The following is an 18,340-nucleotide window of genomic DNA, read 5'->3' on the forward strand; positions in this document are numbered from 1 at the left end:
AATAAAAGAGTAAATAGACTAACTCTTTTTAACTTATCGGGCTTATCATAAATAATTTTTAACTAAAAATTATGATCTACTAATAAAAATAAAATAGACTTAAATGGGTCAATCCATTTTATCTACAGACTTAAATGGATCAAATTTAAATAGACTGACTATTTAACCACCAAAAAAAGATTAACTCACTTTTAATTTAATTCAGAGATAATAAGTTTTTGTAAGAAAACAAGCATCGACCAAAATCAATAAAAACAACCAAACTACCAAATCATTGACATTCAAATGGATTATTATTCTCCAAATGTCACATAGAGAAAGTTTACAATGCAAACAATCTAAACACTTAAATCATCATTAGTCTAATTCATGCTATGAAAACAAAAAATCCATATCGCGTCTCAATGGGGATTGGCCAAAAATATCAATTTTTTTAACAAACCTTTGCTATACGGCTATACCCAAAACTCAACCATCCAATGTCCAATCGCATGTCCTTCACTCCCCAACAAGATCTACCCCTATATGCATGTTATTTATATCCATATCATATATATCTTCACTTCTTGGAACTGTACATGGATTCCACCTTCCCATCATTCCCACCCAGCAACATATACTTATCCTTTCTGGTCAACCCTGTGCACTCAAAACCCAGAACATCCCCCAGCACCTTCTGCACGTGATTCGCCACCTCTATGGACGACTTCCCGCCGGCCTTGCACGACATCTCCTCCGGCAGCCGGTCCAGGAACCGAATCTCGTACACCGGCCTAGGATTCATGAAGAAGAAGTACGGGTCCCAGAACTTCACCCCGCGAACTGTGGTCCCAAAGAACATGCTCTGCTTGCAGTCAACGGCCACCGGCACGATCCTATCACTAAGCTCAGCGAACAATGCACTGAACCGCAGCAAGAAGGGTTCACGGCACGTGGTCCCTTCAGGGCACACAACAAGATCACCTGACAAAATTCATAGCCACTTATTATTAACAATAATGTTTGACAGATAATAAAAAATAGTTCAAACTATTTAAACTTAACTTATTTAGTATTTATTAATTATCGATAAATAATTATACAATTTATACATAATAAATATATAATTATGGACATGTGTACGAAATTATAAATATTATATTATATAATAACTAAATTTACTGTATTTTGTATTAGTCATCACGTTTACCTACATATAATTAAACTTTTGGTAGCTACGGTTAGAATATTCTATGATCTAATAATACAATTAATTAATTATGTTCTGAAGATGGCATGATTCCACACTAAATAATCTCTACTCATAATATTATGTAGCATATTATTACCTTTTTGGAGGAGGTCCTTGATGCGAGCAGCGTCGGCGGCACGGTCGCGGGTGAGGGCAACGGCGGGGATGGGGGAGAGGAAGCGGGAGAGCTTGCTTACGGAGTAGGTGACGCAAGAGACCTTGCGGCCGAGGGCAATGGCAATGACAATGGGGTCAAGAGCTGTTCGGTGGTTGCAGACGTAGAGGTTTCCGGGGGTGCCAGGGGAGGGAGGAGGAGGACGGTTGCCGCTGATGACGAGGTGGATGCCAAGGAGCTCGTAGGTGTAGCGGACAATGCGTTCAGGGAGAGGGAGGTTGAAGTAGACGCGGAAGATGGAAAGTGCAAAGCCAAAGGGGATCCAGAGGAAGGTGAAGAGGGCGTTGAGTGGGTCTGGGCGTTGTACGAAGCGGCCGTCGTGGAAGATCAGTCGGCTCTTCAGGCGGTCTCTTGGGACCGGTTTTGCTGATTTGCTTGGGGGAACCATGTATCCTTCCTGTATTTTTATATATCCATCAAAACTATGCTGTGTTAGATAATAATCATTTAACTTAAAGTAGAATAATAAAATTTCCTCTAATTAATGTGAAACTTTAAGAGAAGGTTATATGTAACATAAGGTGGAATATATAAGAATTTTTCGAATATATAGGATATGTTTTGTATACGCTTCATGTATACTAAGAGTGATCAAAGTTGGTTAGCTCATTGAAATGTCATATAACACCACCGTATATTCAATCACAACAAATGTTGCACACGAAATTTTGAAAATTTTGAATGTGTAAAATTTTTTAGTATTGACGGAAACGAGGTCCGCTAATTAATTGAGTAATCGAATGAACAAAAGCTATTATGATCATATTTGGTACAGTGGAAGTACGATTAGGGTTAAAGATTACTGTTGTCGATAAGCCAGAAGAAGATTGGTTCGATAATTAAATGTTAAATGTCATTTTCTCATCCCACGGTCAATCTTTCTTCGACATAGAAATTGTTAATTTCAACACTTTAGTGGGTTTTCCACGGAAATGAGAAACTACGAATCATCATCCTACTAGGGACATGCATCAATATCATATGTACGCTAAGGAAGCTCTTGAGGAGGGGAGGCCTAACAACCCATGACTACATTAATTAAAATACTCTTAGCATATGCAACATTAATGGACCACCCCAGAATGCACAAGTTGGCAGTTGGTTGGGGATTGTAAATAGAGTGGGTCCCTTTGGGTTCATATTGGTTAAAGAGATAAATAAGAGGCAAATTCTATAATACCTCTTATTTATTATCTAATTTTTATTTAACTTATTTTTTTATAATAAATTTTAAATATTTAAAATGTATTAATTTTTATATTTTTAAAGTAAATATTAATTATTTAATACTTTAGTAATTAGACAACAATTTTTAAGTACCCTAACAAATACCTAATTAAAAGCTAAGAGTTCACACACATCTATGGACTTTATGGAAGTTAATGCAGCTACATTGAGTTGCTCCCACCCCATCCCAGCCATACATTAACTATCACATGCATACGCTTTTATAGCTTCACAGATCAATCCAGGAAAAAAGTTTCATGTATCATCATATGGATGCTGATCAAAATTATTCAACTCAATTGCATAACATATTATGGGAATTTTTCGCACATAGTATAAATTTGATTAGAGTAATAATATCATATAATTTTGTTTATTATTTTCCCCTTTAATTATGATATAAACCTCTTACATTATTAATGACTAATGAGTAATTTAAAAGAGGATTTTGGTCCCTATATGCACATAATAAGATAGACCAAAAGACTTGATGAAGGACTTAGTTCTTTGGACAGGTCCCGCATATATATGCTTCTCAAGTTATCTAAAATATAAATTAATTATTTGCTTGTAATATGTCATCAAGCTTATCAAAGGAAATTAGGTAGATCAACCATATCTCAATATATAACGCAAAAATATATTATTTATATATTAAAATTAATTATTATATATATATATATTATTTAACTTTTTTTAATATATATTTTTGTATTTTAATATGCAATAGTTAACATGGTTGATAAGGCAGGACCATATATAGAAGATAGCTTGTCCAACTATATCATTCATTACACACCACAGGCACGCAATCAATGCATGCAAACGCGTATATATTAAACTATTATTTAATTATTTACTGATTATATAACTAAAAAACCAAAGTAATGCTTTCTAAGTAATGGTCCTACGTAAGTAGAATCAATCACTCCACTATAATTTTCCGATCAATCCGCAGACAATGTTTCTTTCAATTTTTTCTCTTTGATTTTTAATTCTTCCAATCGACACATACATATGGTTCACTCAAGTGGCACACAATATGTAATCCTGTGCTTATCAACATTTCCATACAGTAGTAATGCTAAAATTTCTTGCTCAAAAGTTTTATATAGGTTAAAAAATCATACATATAAGACCGTGAAAGTTAGTCTCATATATATAGTTAAGATATACTCCTATAATATTTTTAGGGAAATACTCACGTAATGATATTTTCTTATGAAGATGCAGTATGAATTTTTAGATAATTAATTAAATATATCAACTTATTTAATAGTTCACAATGCTATTTTTATGTGAAGATGTCATTTTGATAGGAGTATCCACTATATTTTTTATGGCTATATATGGAGAGCTGCACAAATGTCTTATGGAGGGGATGCAAATTTTCTAATTATTTTTTTGTTCATTTTGGTTACTCAAACTAAAACAAAATATCTTACTAAAAGATTAGAGTATCTATTACTTTATCAATATCACATTGATTGAAATAGCATGCACATTTTTTTACCTATTTAATTGTGATTTAAATAAGGAACATTACGAATTAAACCATATAACCGGCGATTTAATCCTCTTTATAAAAACGTTGATAATTAATCGCATAAACATAGCATGGTGACTGATAAAGCAAACCTTGCAAGCAGACATGAAATCGTGGTCCGATTCACGGTCACCGAGTCCAATATCCGGCGAAGTCTCACCGAACTCTTTGAGAATCGCCAACCGCTTCAGCTTCCCGACGAGCACGCCAGGCTTCTTGACGAACCCCGTAGCCTTTTTCGTCTTTGGATTCACCTCGATCTCCGTTCCAAGCACCTTATCACCTCCAAGAAAGTCCTTCACGAACGGCTCCACCATCACCGTCGGATTCGCCGTCACCACAACCTTCCTCTTGCAACTATCAAACACTTCAAAACTCTCCTTCCTCACATCCGCAGAGTAAAACCTAAAAACAAAATCGAAAACAAAAAATCAGAACAACAAAACGCGAAGAGAAGAGAATACACTAAATCGAAATCTATAGCGAGAGTGTCAGTGTTGTGTGCCTAGGGAGAACAGCGCGTGAGGCGAGCTCGATGTCACGGATCTTGAGTCCGGCGAAGGAGATGAAGATGAGGATCTGGATTCCGATGGCTTCGGAGATGAAGAGGTATGCGATGATGACGAACGGGACGGAGAGGAGGAGGATGAAGCCGCGGAGCAGGCTGCCGGCCTCGACGGCGACTAGCATGAAGTAAGGGAAGGAGCTACGGGAGATGAGCAAGGTTCCGTCGAGATCGGCAGCTACAGATTCTCTCGGCGACGAGGGAGAGTTTCCGTTGCATTCTGTTACCGGCGGGAAGGTTCGTTTCGGTTTCGGCGCTGCCATTTTCTGTTACGCCGTTACAACTGCACCCTCTGCTTCTGGTTTTGGCTTTCTAATTAGAAGAGAGAGAGAGAAGGTTGGGAGGGATTGAGAGAGAGGAGGGAGCAAAGAGTAGAGAGGGAACGTTGGGTTTTAAATGTGACTTCTGCCTTCTCAAATGACGAAATTGTCCTTCATATTTCCCGCGATTTATTTTATGGTATTTGTAATTTTGCTTCATATTTTAATGTTTTCATTTTATGTTTTTATAGAATGCCTCACATTGCCATTAATATAAATAAACAATGGAATGTTTATTCGTTTTCATATTTCAGTCACCAAAAAAATATAATATAATATTTAATAAATAATTTTAGACAGTTTAAATTAATTTTTTATTATTTTTAAAATATTATTAAAATGAATAAAAAAATAATAAATCAAGTTTCTAAATTTATAGTCGAGGACGTTGATGTTGATGAGGGTAAAGTTGGACAAATTTATGGGGCAGACAGAAACAGTTAATGTTGTTTGCCAAATGTAGTTGAGCTAGCTGGGCTTCACCGTAAGGATTGACTTATCGCTTATATTGTTAGGGAATGCACAAAACTAGGGGGCCAAAACTAATGTGCAAAGAACTAAATACAAATGTTTTTAATTATTTTTTTAATTTAAATTGTTCGTGAAATCATTTTTATCCGAAAAGATATCTGATCTTATTCAAATAGATGTTTTCTACTGCAATAGACTAATAATTTTCTTTCAAAAATACAAACCTTATACTAAAATAATACTAAAACCAATCGTTAATATATTTGAATATAAATTATTCTGAAGAGAAAAATATCAAATCAATTTGTTTATTTTTATTTATAATTAGATATTATTAGATATTTTATGTGTGATGTAATAAATTCTTTTCTAATGTGATTACATGGTATACACTAATACTACTCTCGTGTAAAATAGGTTTAATTAAGGTAAGTTTGATGAGCGGCCATTCTTAATTAATTGATCAGCATAAAATTTTTGGTTGGTTAGTAATTGGTTTCAGCATAAAAACCTATGGGCCCCTTCCATCTGTTTTTTTTTTTTTTTTTTTTTTACTTTATTTAAGTCAAAAGTGACTATATACACAAGCAATACTATGAATGGATGAATAATAATGAGATGTCACCATAAGTTCTCTGTGTGGAATATGAGAGGAACCCATGTGGTAATTGTGATCATACATTTATTTGTACAGCTATATCTATCTTTTTTTTTATTTTGAGTATTAGTAAGTGGTTATTATATATATATATATATATATATATATATATATATATATTAGAAATGATAAGATTTTTAAAATATTTATAAGTAAAGAGTTTTTTATTTTTTTTTTATTATTATCTTTTGCCAACGAACTATAGTTCAATTGACAAAATCTTTTTATATTTATCTAAGAAGGTATAGGTTCGAGTCTCTTTATCTTTAATAAAAAAAAATTATTTTTTATTTTTAGTTATTTTTTATATTGAATTTGTCAATTTAATTCTTAAATAACATCAAAATTCATTTTCAGTTAAATATGACATCTAGAGGTTTATAATCATATTATTTTTACATAAACATGTCTTAATATATCTAACCACAACAAATATATGTCACAATTTTATATCTCTCAAGGAGAGCTCAAATTTAAGATGTTGTTGTCATATAATTAATTAGTCAAATAATTGTAAGCCATGCAAACTATTTCATTGTTGCCCCCACCTACTTTGGTTGCTAAATCTTATTCTTGCACAACATGCTTTAATTAATTATTCAAAGTTTGATATGCATCCATATGTTTCAAAGTTTGATACACAACATATATACATTGCTTTTTCTTGTTTCCTTATTCTAAGGGGTAAGAAAGTTTTTTATTTTCATTTTTTTAATTAACATGAATAGGTATTTTAACCCGGCACAAATTAAAAAAAATTAAAATGCCTACATTTTAGTTACATAATATCATACAAGAACTTATAGACTTTTTTTTATTTTATCATTAATAAATTTTCAATTTAATTTTATTTAATTAGTTTTGTTGTCAAAGGGTATGCATGCATTCTATTTAATGAAATCCCTGTATCCAGATTAAAGTTAGATGAGAGTAATTAAGAATGTCACATTATTTGTATTTGGCCCACAGACTCATAGACCATAGTCTATGTCTATCTTGTTGGTAGATGCAGCGCCCAACAGCACCAATATTCAATTACTTGTAACATTGGAACAAATTTTAATTTATATATAGTAATAATATATAATACAGTTTTATTTTTTACCATATAATATATAATGATGTATATATAACATACAACAGCTATTGACCTATGTAGGTATCATGAAACCACTCATCCCAAAAGTTTAACACTAATGATTATATTTCTAATATTTTCCCTCATATAAAAGCCTCTCTTTCTTGGTTTGCTATTTTTTGGGGTTTACCAAGGATCGAACTCTTGACCTTTTGGACATAGAGCTCTGATACCATGTCATGAAACCACTCATCTCAAAAGTTTAAGCTGATAAGAAAAGGTAACACTAATGGTTATATCTCTAACATCAGGATTAATAACTATTAATAATTTATTTATATTGTATTTCTAGTCAATTTTTAAAGATATGAAAATGAAATTAATTAAATTTATTATAGTCCGACATACTTATAAAATCGTCAACTTCATTTGATGTTGAAGCCAAATAATATAATAAGTGACCGATTAAATGGATATGATAATTGCCTGGTGGGATGGCCTCTGATGAATTAAACATAGCAATATCTATATAATATGTTTCCAAACTTAGATGGAGAGTGATGGAAATTTCTCAAAAGGGCTCAGTGTATATATATGAGACAATTCTTTATTAATTAATATGTTCATTTTCTTTAATTAGAAGTCTTGGTTCAAATTCTGAGTATAAAAAATCAATATTAAAATAGTCATATTTCTTAATTCTTATAAAATCTCGAGTAAAAAAAAATTGTGTTTGTTAGTCTGTCGTTGACTAATGAATTGCTGTATGTACAAAACGAAATTCAAACTCTCGATAATGGACGAGTGAACTCATCACTCGACCAACTTAAATTAGTTAAAAATCCGTGTTTGTTGACTGCAGGTAATTCAACTAAAAAAGGTAATTCCCAATGAGATTTTTGTTAAAAAAAAAACGTGTGTATTCAATTTCAGTCATTAATGACTAATGATTCACTTATACTCTGTTCTTTCCTTTTTATTTTTTCCTCCTAAATTGGGTGAGTCACTTATATTAAAAGGGCTAAAACAAACAATGATGCTATACAATTAAGATATTTTGGTAACTGAATTTAATTAAATTGGTCGAATAATTTATTGTGTAATAAATATCAATTAGAAAAAGATGAATAAAAAAGAATTTAGTTAAATTTGATTATAAAATAATTTTGTCATGTAATATTTTTTAAAGACGAGTACAGCTCATTAAATTTGGTTCCATCCCAAAGTGGATATTGAATAATTAAATTGGGCCACTCTTGAGGCCCATCTAGGAAGCTACAAGTAATCACAATGGGCCATGAGATATCTTGTTAAGCCCAAAGTCTAAGTGAAAGCCTAAAAACCTTTAAAAAAAAGACGGTTGATGAAAAATATTGATATTTAGAATCACTTAATGTCTATAAAGAACTTTTTATTTTTAATATTGGAGTAGTAATGGTATTTTTTTAAAATATAGATTGTTGGTATATTATTCTCAATTGTGAAACTATTTAGATAGAAATTATACCATTCGATTTCTAGAGATACACAAATTGGAGCGTTCGATTTATAGATGTGCAGAAATCAGATCATCTGATTTGTGTTAAAAAAATAAAAAAATTTAAAGTATAGAAACCAGACCATCCGATTTGTGTATTTTTTATAATTTTAAAAAATACAAAAAATTACAATATTAAAATATATCACTACTTTTATTTCCATAACAAAAAAATCAACCTCGTGTAAATTCTGCTAAATATTCAGAAATGAATATTAAAATAAGACCAAAAAAATATATTAATAGAAAAAATCACTAAGTTTTTTTAAAAAGTATTTAACATGAGAAAAAAATTACTTTTATAAAAAAAATTTATTTTTATTTAAAAAAGTTATTTTTATTTAAAATTTAATTCTATAATTTAAAATTACTGTAATATATTAATAAAATAAAATTTAAATTTAAAGAGTATATGAGAATCAGTCTTTTTTGGTCTGATTTATAAATAAAATAAAAATTAAAATTAAAATAAAAAAAAATTGAATAATTTATTTTTAATTATTTTAAAACCAAAAAATTCAACTTTTAAATAATTTTTAATTCCGAACATTTTAAACAAGCTCTAATAATTATGCGGGTCGGGTCAGTTTTCCGACCTTAAGGCAGGTGAAAAAAAAAGATCACTCAATGTCCAACAAAAAAAAAAAAAAAAAATCATTTAGAATCACTTAAATCCAACGAATTTTAATTAGTAAAGTGATCCGCTGGTTACTCAGTTTAGGTAAGTATTGGATTCAAATCTCGTCTTGTTAATGTCTGATTATAAATTTATTTTAACTTTTGGTATTGTTAGAAATGTTGATTAATTTGAAGCTGATTAACTTGATTTATCTGATATTGTTGTTATTATGGCTGATTAATTGATTTCTCTAGATTATATGAGAGTGACAGCTTCGAAATCGAAGCTTCCGGAGCTCAAAAAAATGGAATCGCCGATTGCCTCTCTGGAGAACCGACCCGCCATCTTCGTCATCGGATCCTCCAACGTCGGAAAACGCACCATCCTTTCCCGTATCTTTCTCTTTCCCTTTCTTTTCTCTTATTTTTTTCAAAAAGCGTTTTTGGTTTTCCAATTTTATCTGTGATTGGACTATTAACTTGGTTGTTCTAATTTTAGTGCTTGATATTCGTAGATATTGTTTTGAAGTAACACTTTCAGCATAATTTGTTCTTAGATACTATAGTTTGTTTTTTACTTCAAGTAGTATTAGTTATGACTTCTGAAGTTCAATTGTGTGCAAATGCAATTAGGTTTAGTTAATGTAAAGTGTATTATGTAGTCATTAGATTCTATTGTAGCAAATGTGTGTGTGACTGTCGGGATATGGATTGCAACAGTAAAATCCTCATTATGTGTTGATATATGATTTGGCAATGCTTAATTTAGTTGGATAGTAGCTGCATCAAAATCTCTTTTTTTTAATCAGTTGGAAAACATATCAATGGTGTGCTATGTCTGCTCTGCAATTATTTCTTAATTTAGTTCTTCTGATATATTTTTACATGTAGTAATGTGGATTTAGTTGCATTTGATGTCAATTTTAGGATTGCTCTCTGTTGACAATGAAGATGCTTTTGATTCTACTTTTGAAGTGAATGTACGTGGGTATGTTAACTGTGAGTAACTTTTATTTTACCGAACTGATTCTGTAGCATAATTTTACATCTTATTGGGTGTGTATTTTACTGTGGATTGAACAGATGGACTATCAACACTAAGTACTATACTGCTGATGTTTCTGTATGGATGGCTCATCTTCGTGATGATTTTTCTGTTCGGAACCTGCCTGTGTTTCAACAGGCAGCAGCATTGGTGATGGTTTTTGACATGAATAATGTTAGTTCCTTAACTTGACTCTTCCTCAATTTGTTTTTTGGACAATGATTATTTAATCCATGACAAAATCTTGGGTTACTTTCACAGTTTTAGTGTGTTTGTTGTTTTAGCCATGAGGATCTCAAACAATGGTTTGAAGCAAGCAGACCAAGTTTCAACTTATTTCAACATGTTCAGCAACATTATGTTTGAGCTATATTTTAACATGGCTTTTAACCATGAATTATAGATTGGACAGAAGTTTAGAAAGTTTTCTTTCTTGTTAGACCGAACCTTTGTTTGCAAATTATAAACAAAACAAATCAATATTCATGTGAACTATTTTTTGGCTACTTTTTTTTATTCTGCCTGCCTTAAGTATGCATTTGCAGTGACATATGCATATAATGTTAATTTGATTTTCTTGTTATATGCAGCCATCTTCTCTAACTGCACTTCAAGATTGGGTATCTTGCACTGTCATTCAAAACTTTGAGATATTATTATGCATTGGAAACAAAGTGGACCTCCTTCCAAGTCATCCAGTTCATGCTGAATACAGAAGACGGTTATTGAAACTTGAAGACTCTACTATTGATCCTTATTCAGAGCTCCCTGAGTATGGAATATCTGAATCTGAAGGAACTAGTTTACTGGGAGATGAAGAACCATCATGGGATATTAGAAGGTCCTGCTTGGAGTGGTGCACCGAGCACAATATCGAATTCATTGAGGCTTGTGCTTCTAATGCTGATTTCGACAAATGTAAAATTTTCCTTCCTGTTTTAAAGCCAGCGCAAACAATTGAACAATAGTCTGATTTTTGCTCTGGCAAATGCTGATAAAAGAACCACCGATTGCAGGTTTGTCTATAGATGGTGATTTACAAGGAGTTGAACGGCTTTATGGTGCTCTTTCTGCTCATATGTGGCCTGGAATGATATTGAAATCTGGTGATAGGATTAGTCAACCATCATTTCCTACAAAGGAGGGTACTTTTCTTCTCCTACATTTCTTAAAGTGTGCTGTGTGGCACTTTTATTGATGTCAAATATATGCCAGGCAGTGCAATACAAGCACTAATTTGGTTATCTGTTTTTCTTTAGAGTTATCTTCAGAAGAATCTGATTATGAAGAAGAATATGAAGTTTTGTCAGCTGGTTCAGCTGATCCCTGGGATGGAACTGAACAAGAATGGGTATCTGCAACTTCTTTGGATGCTGGGGGATTGGTTCCTCAAAATAATACAAATACAAATTGCGAATACAAGATTGAAATTAAATCTGATAAAGATATCCCACCCACAACCTCGAGCACTGGGCCTGAAGATGAAGGTGACAAGAAAGTCTCACACAATATCATGCATTCTGAAGATGAGGATAAATGTCTTGAGTTAGATGATTTGGAGCAGTTGATGTCTGAGATTGGAAACATGCGTGCAGGTATACGGTTGATGCCTGATTTCCAAAGAAGAGACATGGCTGCCAAGCTTGCTATGAAAATGGCTTCCTTATTTGGGGGTGAGAGTGATGAAGAGGAAACTTAGTTCATATTAGATGTTAACCCGACGTAATTCGGTTATAGGTTTGATGGAAACATCAATGCATGTCTTTCATTGTACTTCTATTTGGGCATTACTTGGAAGACATGCTACCCTCGTCAACAAGGATTGGTTCCTTCTTCATGCTACCCTTGGTAACTGCTGAACATGGTTAAAAAATATTATGATGTGTGGCCATGTTCATGGTACTTTAACATGAATATGGTGTTGTTTGGGAAACTATGGTGCTCTCTGGGTCACATTCTGCAGTTCTGTAAGCTGAAGAGTTGATTGAAAAGTACTCACAAATCAAAATGCTTTCATTCACCTAGCTACAACAACCAAAAAATGACATAGTCAAACTAGGTGATTAGTTGTTTTCCAAAGGATAAATTAGTTTCTTTACCACTCCTGCTATTTTTTTAACATATGAACTATGCTGCATAGACTACCTAATATCTTTCAGAAACAATTGTCACATAGGTGGCAGCATATTTTAGCGGATGGAAGAAGTTATGTGGTTAAAAAGATAAAATTGCTCCTATCATAACTGGTCACATAATCCTAGCAAGCATATTCTAGTAGGAGTCGAAGGTTGAGAAGCAGGCAGAAATGGCAGAGGAAGAAGAGTCGAATGTGAATACCTGCTGAAGAAGCGGAACGATCAGATAAAATATTATTAGGCGGCTATATATTAATATATCCGGACAAAAGGTGCCATATATAAAATTATATTTATTATTAAAATATATATTTAAATATAAAATATATATTTAAATAAGTTAAACTATATTTATTTGTATATAAATATATATAATAGTTAATTTTAATAATTGATTTTTTATATTATTTTTAATTATTAATTTAACTTTGTTAGTTTAATAATTTAATAATATATTTTAGTTTATATTTTTAAATATTGATTGTAAAAAATAATAAATTCTAATAATTTTTTAATATTTTTTCTGTTTGATATACAATGCGAAAAAACGTTCCCGTGAAGATATATGGATAATTTATTTTATTAAAGTAGGAAAATCGTATTTGAATATATATATATATATATATATATATATATAAAGAAAAATCTTATTTTCCTAATCGGTCTTCATCTAACGGTTTCAAATTCAATTCATGGATTAAAAGTGATGATAAAATAAATAAATAAAATAAAAAATTATTATCCTAGGAGACAGGCGATTCCTCAAGACAGGTTAATTGTATGAAGGCTAACAGATTGCAAATATTTGTAACAAAGAAAGTAAAATGTATATACTTCTGTGGAGTATATAAATGGTGAATGTTGTGATGTCTAAATAGTAGTGTTTATTTATTAAAAAAGATTAAAAATTAATATTTAATTTAAAAAATATACGAATAAATAATTTTTAAAAAAATAAAATTTATTATAAAAAATAAGTTAGACAAAATTTAAGTTTCAATTCATAGGTACTATAGAATTGGGCATATAATAAATAATTAAGCATCTCCCAATGATATCAACTTTTATATTTTTATAATACCAATAATCAATGAGGGGGAAAATCAGTGCTATGAGAGAGACAATTCTTTGAAGTGAAATTAATTAAACTTTTAATAATGATTTTAAATCATGTGCTAAGAGCCTAAGATTCCTTACAAATCTAGCTAGCTAGTCAAAAAAGAATTAACCAACCATGTGCTATGATTCCTTACAAAAGCGTCGTCATCCATGGTTGAAATTTGAATACTGTATCTCATAAAATAAACAAAATTAATGGTCCTATATAAAAGGTGATATCTATATTATACACAAGAACACATAGCAGCCTCTGCAAGTTGCCTTCCCAGTTGCCATCATTTCTTGTCTCCTCTAATAAAAGCAAAATTGAACTCTTCTAGTTCTAGCTCAACTATATTTATATATATAGTTCATGCATGTATCAGGTTCTATATACTCATTCCAAATCAATTCTAACAATGGCTGCTATTAGGAGCTTAATCAACAAAAGGGTTTCTTCATCAGATGCTATGATGAGTAGATTCTTTTACACTACCTTTTCAGCTGAACCCATTAGAGATCTAGCAAATGATCTTCCCAAAACCAACATCAAGAATCATGTCTCCCATGTAATTAATAACCTTGCTTATTTCATTTCATATTTATCAATAATACGAAATACAATAACAGAATAACTCATCCCTCTTCCTTTCTTTTCAGCTCATTGGAAGAACTCCACTTGTTTATCTTAACAAAGTAACTCACGGTTGTGGAGCTTTTATTGCTGCCAAGCAAGAAATGATGCAACCTACTGCCAGTGTCAAAGACAGGTCTTAATTCTATTTTAACTTTGCCAGTATATAGATTTAATTACTTTGTTAATCCCTATATTTTCACAAAATTTGTAATTAGGTCCCAATATTTTTTCTAGTTGAGTCTTTACGCTGCTTTTAGTTTTGTAATTAGGTCATTCTTAGTGTAAAAAAAATCTGTTACTGAATTTTTAATTAGATTCTTATACTTTTTTTTTCGATTGAGTCAATATACTATATCAAATTTTGTAATTAAGTACTTAGCATGACAAAAACAGTGGAATTAACTTAATATTTCCTTAAACAAAATGAATATGTCTAACACTCCTGAATATTCTGTTAAATAGAATATTTCGTTACTTTCAACGTTTTTGTCACGGTAGGACTTACTTACAAAATCTGATATGGTATAGGGACCTAATTGAAAAGGAAAAAAAGTATGAAGACTTAATTGAAAATTTGGTAAAACTATAGGAACCGATAGAATAATTAAACCTTAACGGAATATTTCTCTGCAAATTGGAGTATCCATAATTAAGAACCTAATTAGATTTGACTACATATTTTTTGAGAAAAATATTTCGTTAATTTTAATATTTTTTACATGAAAATGATAGGGACTCAATTGAAAAGAAAAAAAAAGTATAAAAACCTAATTATAAATTTGATAAAATTATAGGTACCAATAGAATAATTAAACCTAGTATATATTCATCTGTCTTCGCCTATCAGTTTTAAATTATAAATAATTTTCTTAATGGACAGAGCTGCATATGCTATGATCACAAATGCAGAGAAAGAGAATTTGATATCACCAGGAAAGGTTGGCCAAACTGGTTTATTTTGTGGCATCATCAATTTTTTACTTTACTAAGCTATTAACATATTATTCAAGATTCTCATATTTGATTTAATTAATTATTTATTATTGTTTAATGTGGTGTGTAGACAACTCTTATTGAGCCTACTTCTGGAAACATGGGAATAAGCTTGGCATTTATGGGTGCTTTGAGAGGATACAAGATTATTTTGACCATGCCATCTTACACAAGTTTGGAGAGAAGAGTTACCATGAAAGCTTTTGGAGCTGAGTTAGTACTCACTGATCCAACCAAAGGAATGGGTGGAACTGTTAAGAAGGCTTATCAACTTCTAGAAACCACACCAAATGCTCACATGCTACAACAATTTTCAAACCCAGCCAATAGTCAAGTAAGTACTTCAATGCTATACACCGCATATCACTAAGATTTAAGTTATATGTATAAAAAGTAACATTTTTTAGGATATGTATACCAGATCAAAGGACAAAGGGTGTTAATGTTGTAATATAACTTGTTCTCTGACACTAGGACTGAGACTGAGAGACTGGGATTCAGTATTGTGTTTGATAGCGAGATACTATAAGTAAAATTTTAGTCCCAAGGATACAAAATTTTGAATTTGGATCCTCTAAATTTTGAATTTTCACTTTAGACGATAAAATGTAATCTCTCACTCTTGAATGGTTTTTCTTTCATAATTTTTCTTCGTCCCACCTATGAAATAAATTGTAAGAGATCACACTTTACCCTTTAAAGTGAAATTCAAAATTTAGAGGATTCAAATCCCAAAATTTCAGTCCCTTCAGTACCTAGAGAAAGTGGGGACAAGGGAAATGAAATTTTTAAAGACGGAGACTGAATTTTAATAACATTTCTTTTAAAAAATATCCTCATTTAACTTTTGAATTTTAAATTTACCTCTCAATCTCTATATTTATCTTAAATTAAACATAATACTGAGACATAATTTAGTCCAATATATTTTACATCAAACACAATACAGATATTTAATTTAGTCTCAATCTCCCTTACAAACGCAACCTAACTTTAGAGAAAATTGATGGTATTTGTCCTTAAATATTTATTGCTATAAGAAATTTGTCGAACAACAACCGATTCAGCAACCATTGACAAACATAAGTGACGAATTCAGTAACAAGCTATTTTGGTTGCTAAATCGGTTACTACTTTGTTACTGAATTATCGGTTCAAATCAGATATTAATCAATTAGTTACTAAATTGATTGTTTTTAGTGGATTTCTTGTAGTGATATATGCTTAGAAAAATGAGATATTTTTTCGAGATGATTCAAAATTGGAATGTCATGAAATGCTTTGAAATTGGAAAAAGAATTGATTGTTAAAGAAAAATGGTTGGGGAATCAGGTGCACTTTGAGACAACAGGTCCAGAGATATGGGAGGAAACAAATGGACAAGTTGACATATTTGTTATGGGAATAGGCAGTGGAGGCACAGTCACTGGTGTAGGAAGATACCTTAAATCCAAGAATCCTAATGTTAAGGTCAGTTTAGTTATTTCTTTTCTTAACATCCTATAATGAAGTATTCAATTTTCATTCATCAAATTAAATTATTGTGTCATTAGATAATGAATAATTATTGTTTTGTTGTGTCATTAGATATATGGTGTGGAGCCAGCTGAAAGTAATGTTCTAAATGGTGGTAAACCTGGTAAATATCATGCTTACCCTTTTCATTTATTTATTTATTTTTGTGTAAAGTTTGGAATTTCATAGTTATTTATGATTTATTCATATGATATAGGTCCTCATGAAATTACTGGAAATGGAGTTGGATTCAAACCAGATATACTGGACATGGATATAATGGACAAAGTTATTGAAGTAAGTATATATATATAGGTTGAAGTTTTCTAATTTTTGTACCCATAATTATTATTGGTCACTTATCAATTACTTGCATGTTAGATCCGAAGTGAAGATGCAATTAACATGGCTAGGCAATTGGCCTTAAAGGAAGGACTCATGGTAAGTATTCAAATGACTCTGTTTTTCATTTTTTTTTTTAGAAAAAACGACAAATAAGCCTTTAACTAATTGAAAATTCAAAAATGTCTCTCATCTTTTACAAGACATCTAAGTTCGTCCGTCCAAAATATATAAAGACAATAACTTATTTTTATTAGTCAATAACTTATTTTTATTTTTTCCTTCTTTCCGTAATTGGTTTGCAGGTAGGGATATCATCTGGAGCTAACACAGTTGCAGCACTCGAACTAGCCAGCATGCCTGAGAACAAAGGCAAACTCATTGTGGTAAGAATAGTAATGGAACCATTTATATATCTAAATTATTTACTCTATTCTCACTTGGTTTCAAAATACTTATTCTTTTCCACAAAGTAGTTTAATACATTCAAAAGTTAATATATATTTAAACCCAATTTGTATCTAAATATATTAGCTTTTTAAGTAAAAAAAATATAAGTCTCTTTAGGTCACTAACAATCATTGAAAATACAAAATATATAAATTCTTCTGTTGACTAAAAACTTTATTTGTCATTATTTTGACCTGTTTAAATGTGTCATTTTACCCAAAATATGCTCTTATTTTATTAAAAAAAATGAAAAAAGTACCCTAATATATATTTAAGGGAACAAGTTTCTTAATATTACTTAGCTGCTAAGTAACACTTATTATTAAAATGATGTTGATGTTGATTGTTATGTTATCTCAGACTGTTCATCCAAGCTTTGGAGAGAGATACTTGTCTTCTATTCTGTTCCAAGAGCTTAGGAGAGAAGCTGAAAACATGCAGCCAGTATCTGTTGATTAATTAAATTAAATTGCCTATTATCACAAGCAACCCTTTTGTTTTTTAATTTGATGTAACCCCCCCCCCCCCCTTTTTTTTTAATTTGATATTACTAATATTTATCATATCTTGTAATCAAGCATTGCCAAATTTATATATTTAATTTTGCCACCTCTGTTTTTGAGAGCATAACACACCATTTATTTTAAAGATATCAATAACTGAGTCTACTAATTGAACTTAAAAATTTTGACAAACAAC

At 31.1% G+C, this 18,340-nt stretch overlaps 3 protein-coding genes across 7 annotated transcripts; 2 read left to right on the plus strand and 1 right to left on the minus strand.

The window, feature by feature from the left end:
- Positions 1 to 264: 264 nt before the first annotated feature.
- LOC130962234 (probable glycerol-3-phosphate acyltransferase 8) lies at positions 265 to 5,097 on the minus strand. Its single transcript, XM_057888389.1, has 4 exons — positions 4,685 to 5,097; positions 4,272 to 4,584; positions 1,329 to 1,803; positions 265 to 963 (listed from the first exon to the last, which is right to left on the minus strand). The coding sequence occupies exons 1-4, from the start codon at positions 5,005 to 5,007 to the stop codon at positions 560 to 562; spliced, it is 1,515 nt and encodes a 504-aa protein (XP_057744372.1). The 5' UTR covers positions 5,008 to 5,097; the 3' UTR covers positions 265 to 559.
- Positions 5,098 to 9,443: 4,346 nt separating this feature from the next.
- LOC130960724 (uncharacterized) lies at positions 9,444 to 12,877 on the plus strand. 5 transcript variants are annotated; one of them, XM_057886174.1, is made up of 7 exons: positions 9,444 to 9,529; positions 9,682 to 9,819; positions 10,354 to 10,414; positions 10,510 to 10,645; positions 11,062 to 11,389; positions 11,488 to 11,616; positions 11,731 to 12,877. In XM_057886174.1, the coding sequence occupies exons 2-7, from the start codon at positions 9,687 to 9,689 to the stop codon at positions 12,168 to 12,170; spliced, it is 1,227 nt and encodes a 408-aa protein (XP_057742157.1). In that variant the 5' UTR covers positions 9,444 to 9,529; positions 9,682 to 9,686; the 3' UTR covers positions 12,171 to 12,877. The 5 variants fall into 5 exon arrangements, with proteins under 5 accessions (XP_057742157.1, XP_057742158.1, XP_057742156.1 ...); XM_057886175.1 differs by lacking the exon at positions 9,444 to 9,529 and having other exon boundaries at positions 9,583 to 9,819; positions 10,354 to 10,425; XM_057886173.1 differs by lacking the exon at positions 9,444 to 9,529 and having other exon boundaries at positions 9,583 to 9,819.
- A 1,153-nt stretch (positions 12,878 to 14,030) lies between these two features.
- Positions 14,031 to 18,250, plus strand: LOC130960725 (bifunctional L-3-cyanoalanine synthase/cysteine synthase 1, mitochondrial-like). The gene is made up of 10 exons (XM_057886178.1): positions 14,031 to 14,273; positions 14,365 to 14,474; positions 15,222 to 15,279; positions 15,405 to 15,668; positions 16,667 to 16,804; positions 16,922 to 16,973; positions 17,067 to 17,146; positions 17,231 to 17,290; positions 17,497 to 17,577; positions 18,002 to 18,250. The coding sequence occupies exons 1-10, from the start codon at positions 14,082 to 14,084 to the stop codon at positions 18,098 to 18,100; spliced, it is 1,134 nt and encodes a 377-aa protein (XP_057742161.1). The 5' UTR covers positions 14,031 to 14,081; the 3' UTR covers positions 18,101 to 18,250.
- Positions 18,251 to 18,340: the final 90 nt, after the last annotated feature.

This window comes from Arachis stenosperma, chromosome 2 (genome assembly GCF_014773155.1).
Source record: "Arachis stenosperma cultivar V10309 chromosome 2, arast.V10309.gnm1.PFL2, whole genome shotgun sequence".
NCBI classification, from domain to species: Eukaryota; Viridiplantae; Streptophyta; class Magnoliopsida; order Fabales; family Fabaceae; genus Arachis; species Arachis stenosperma.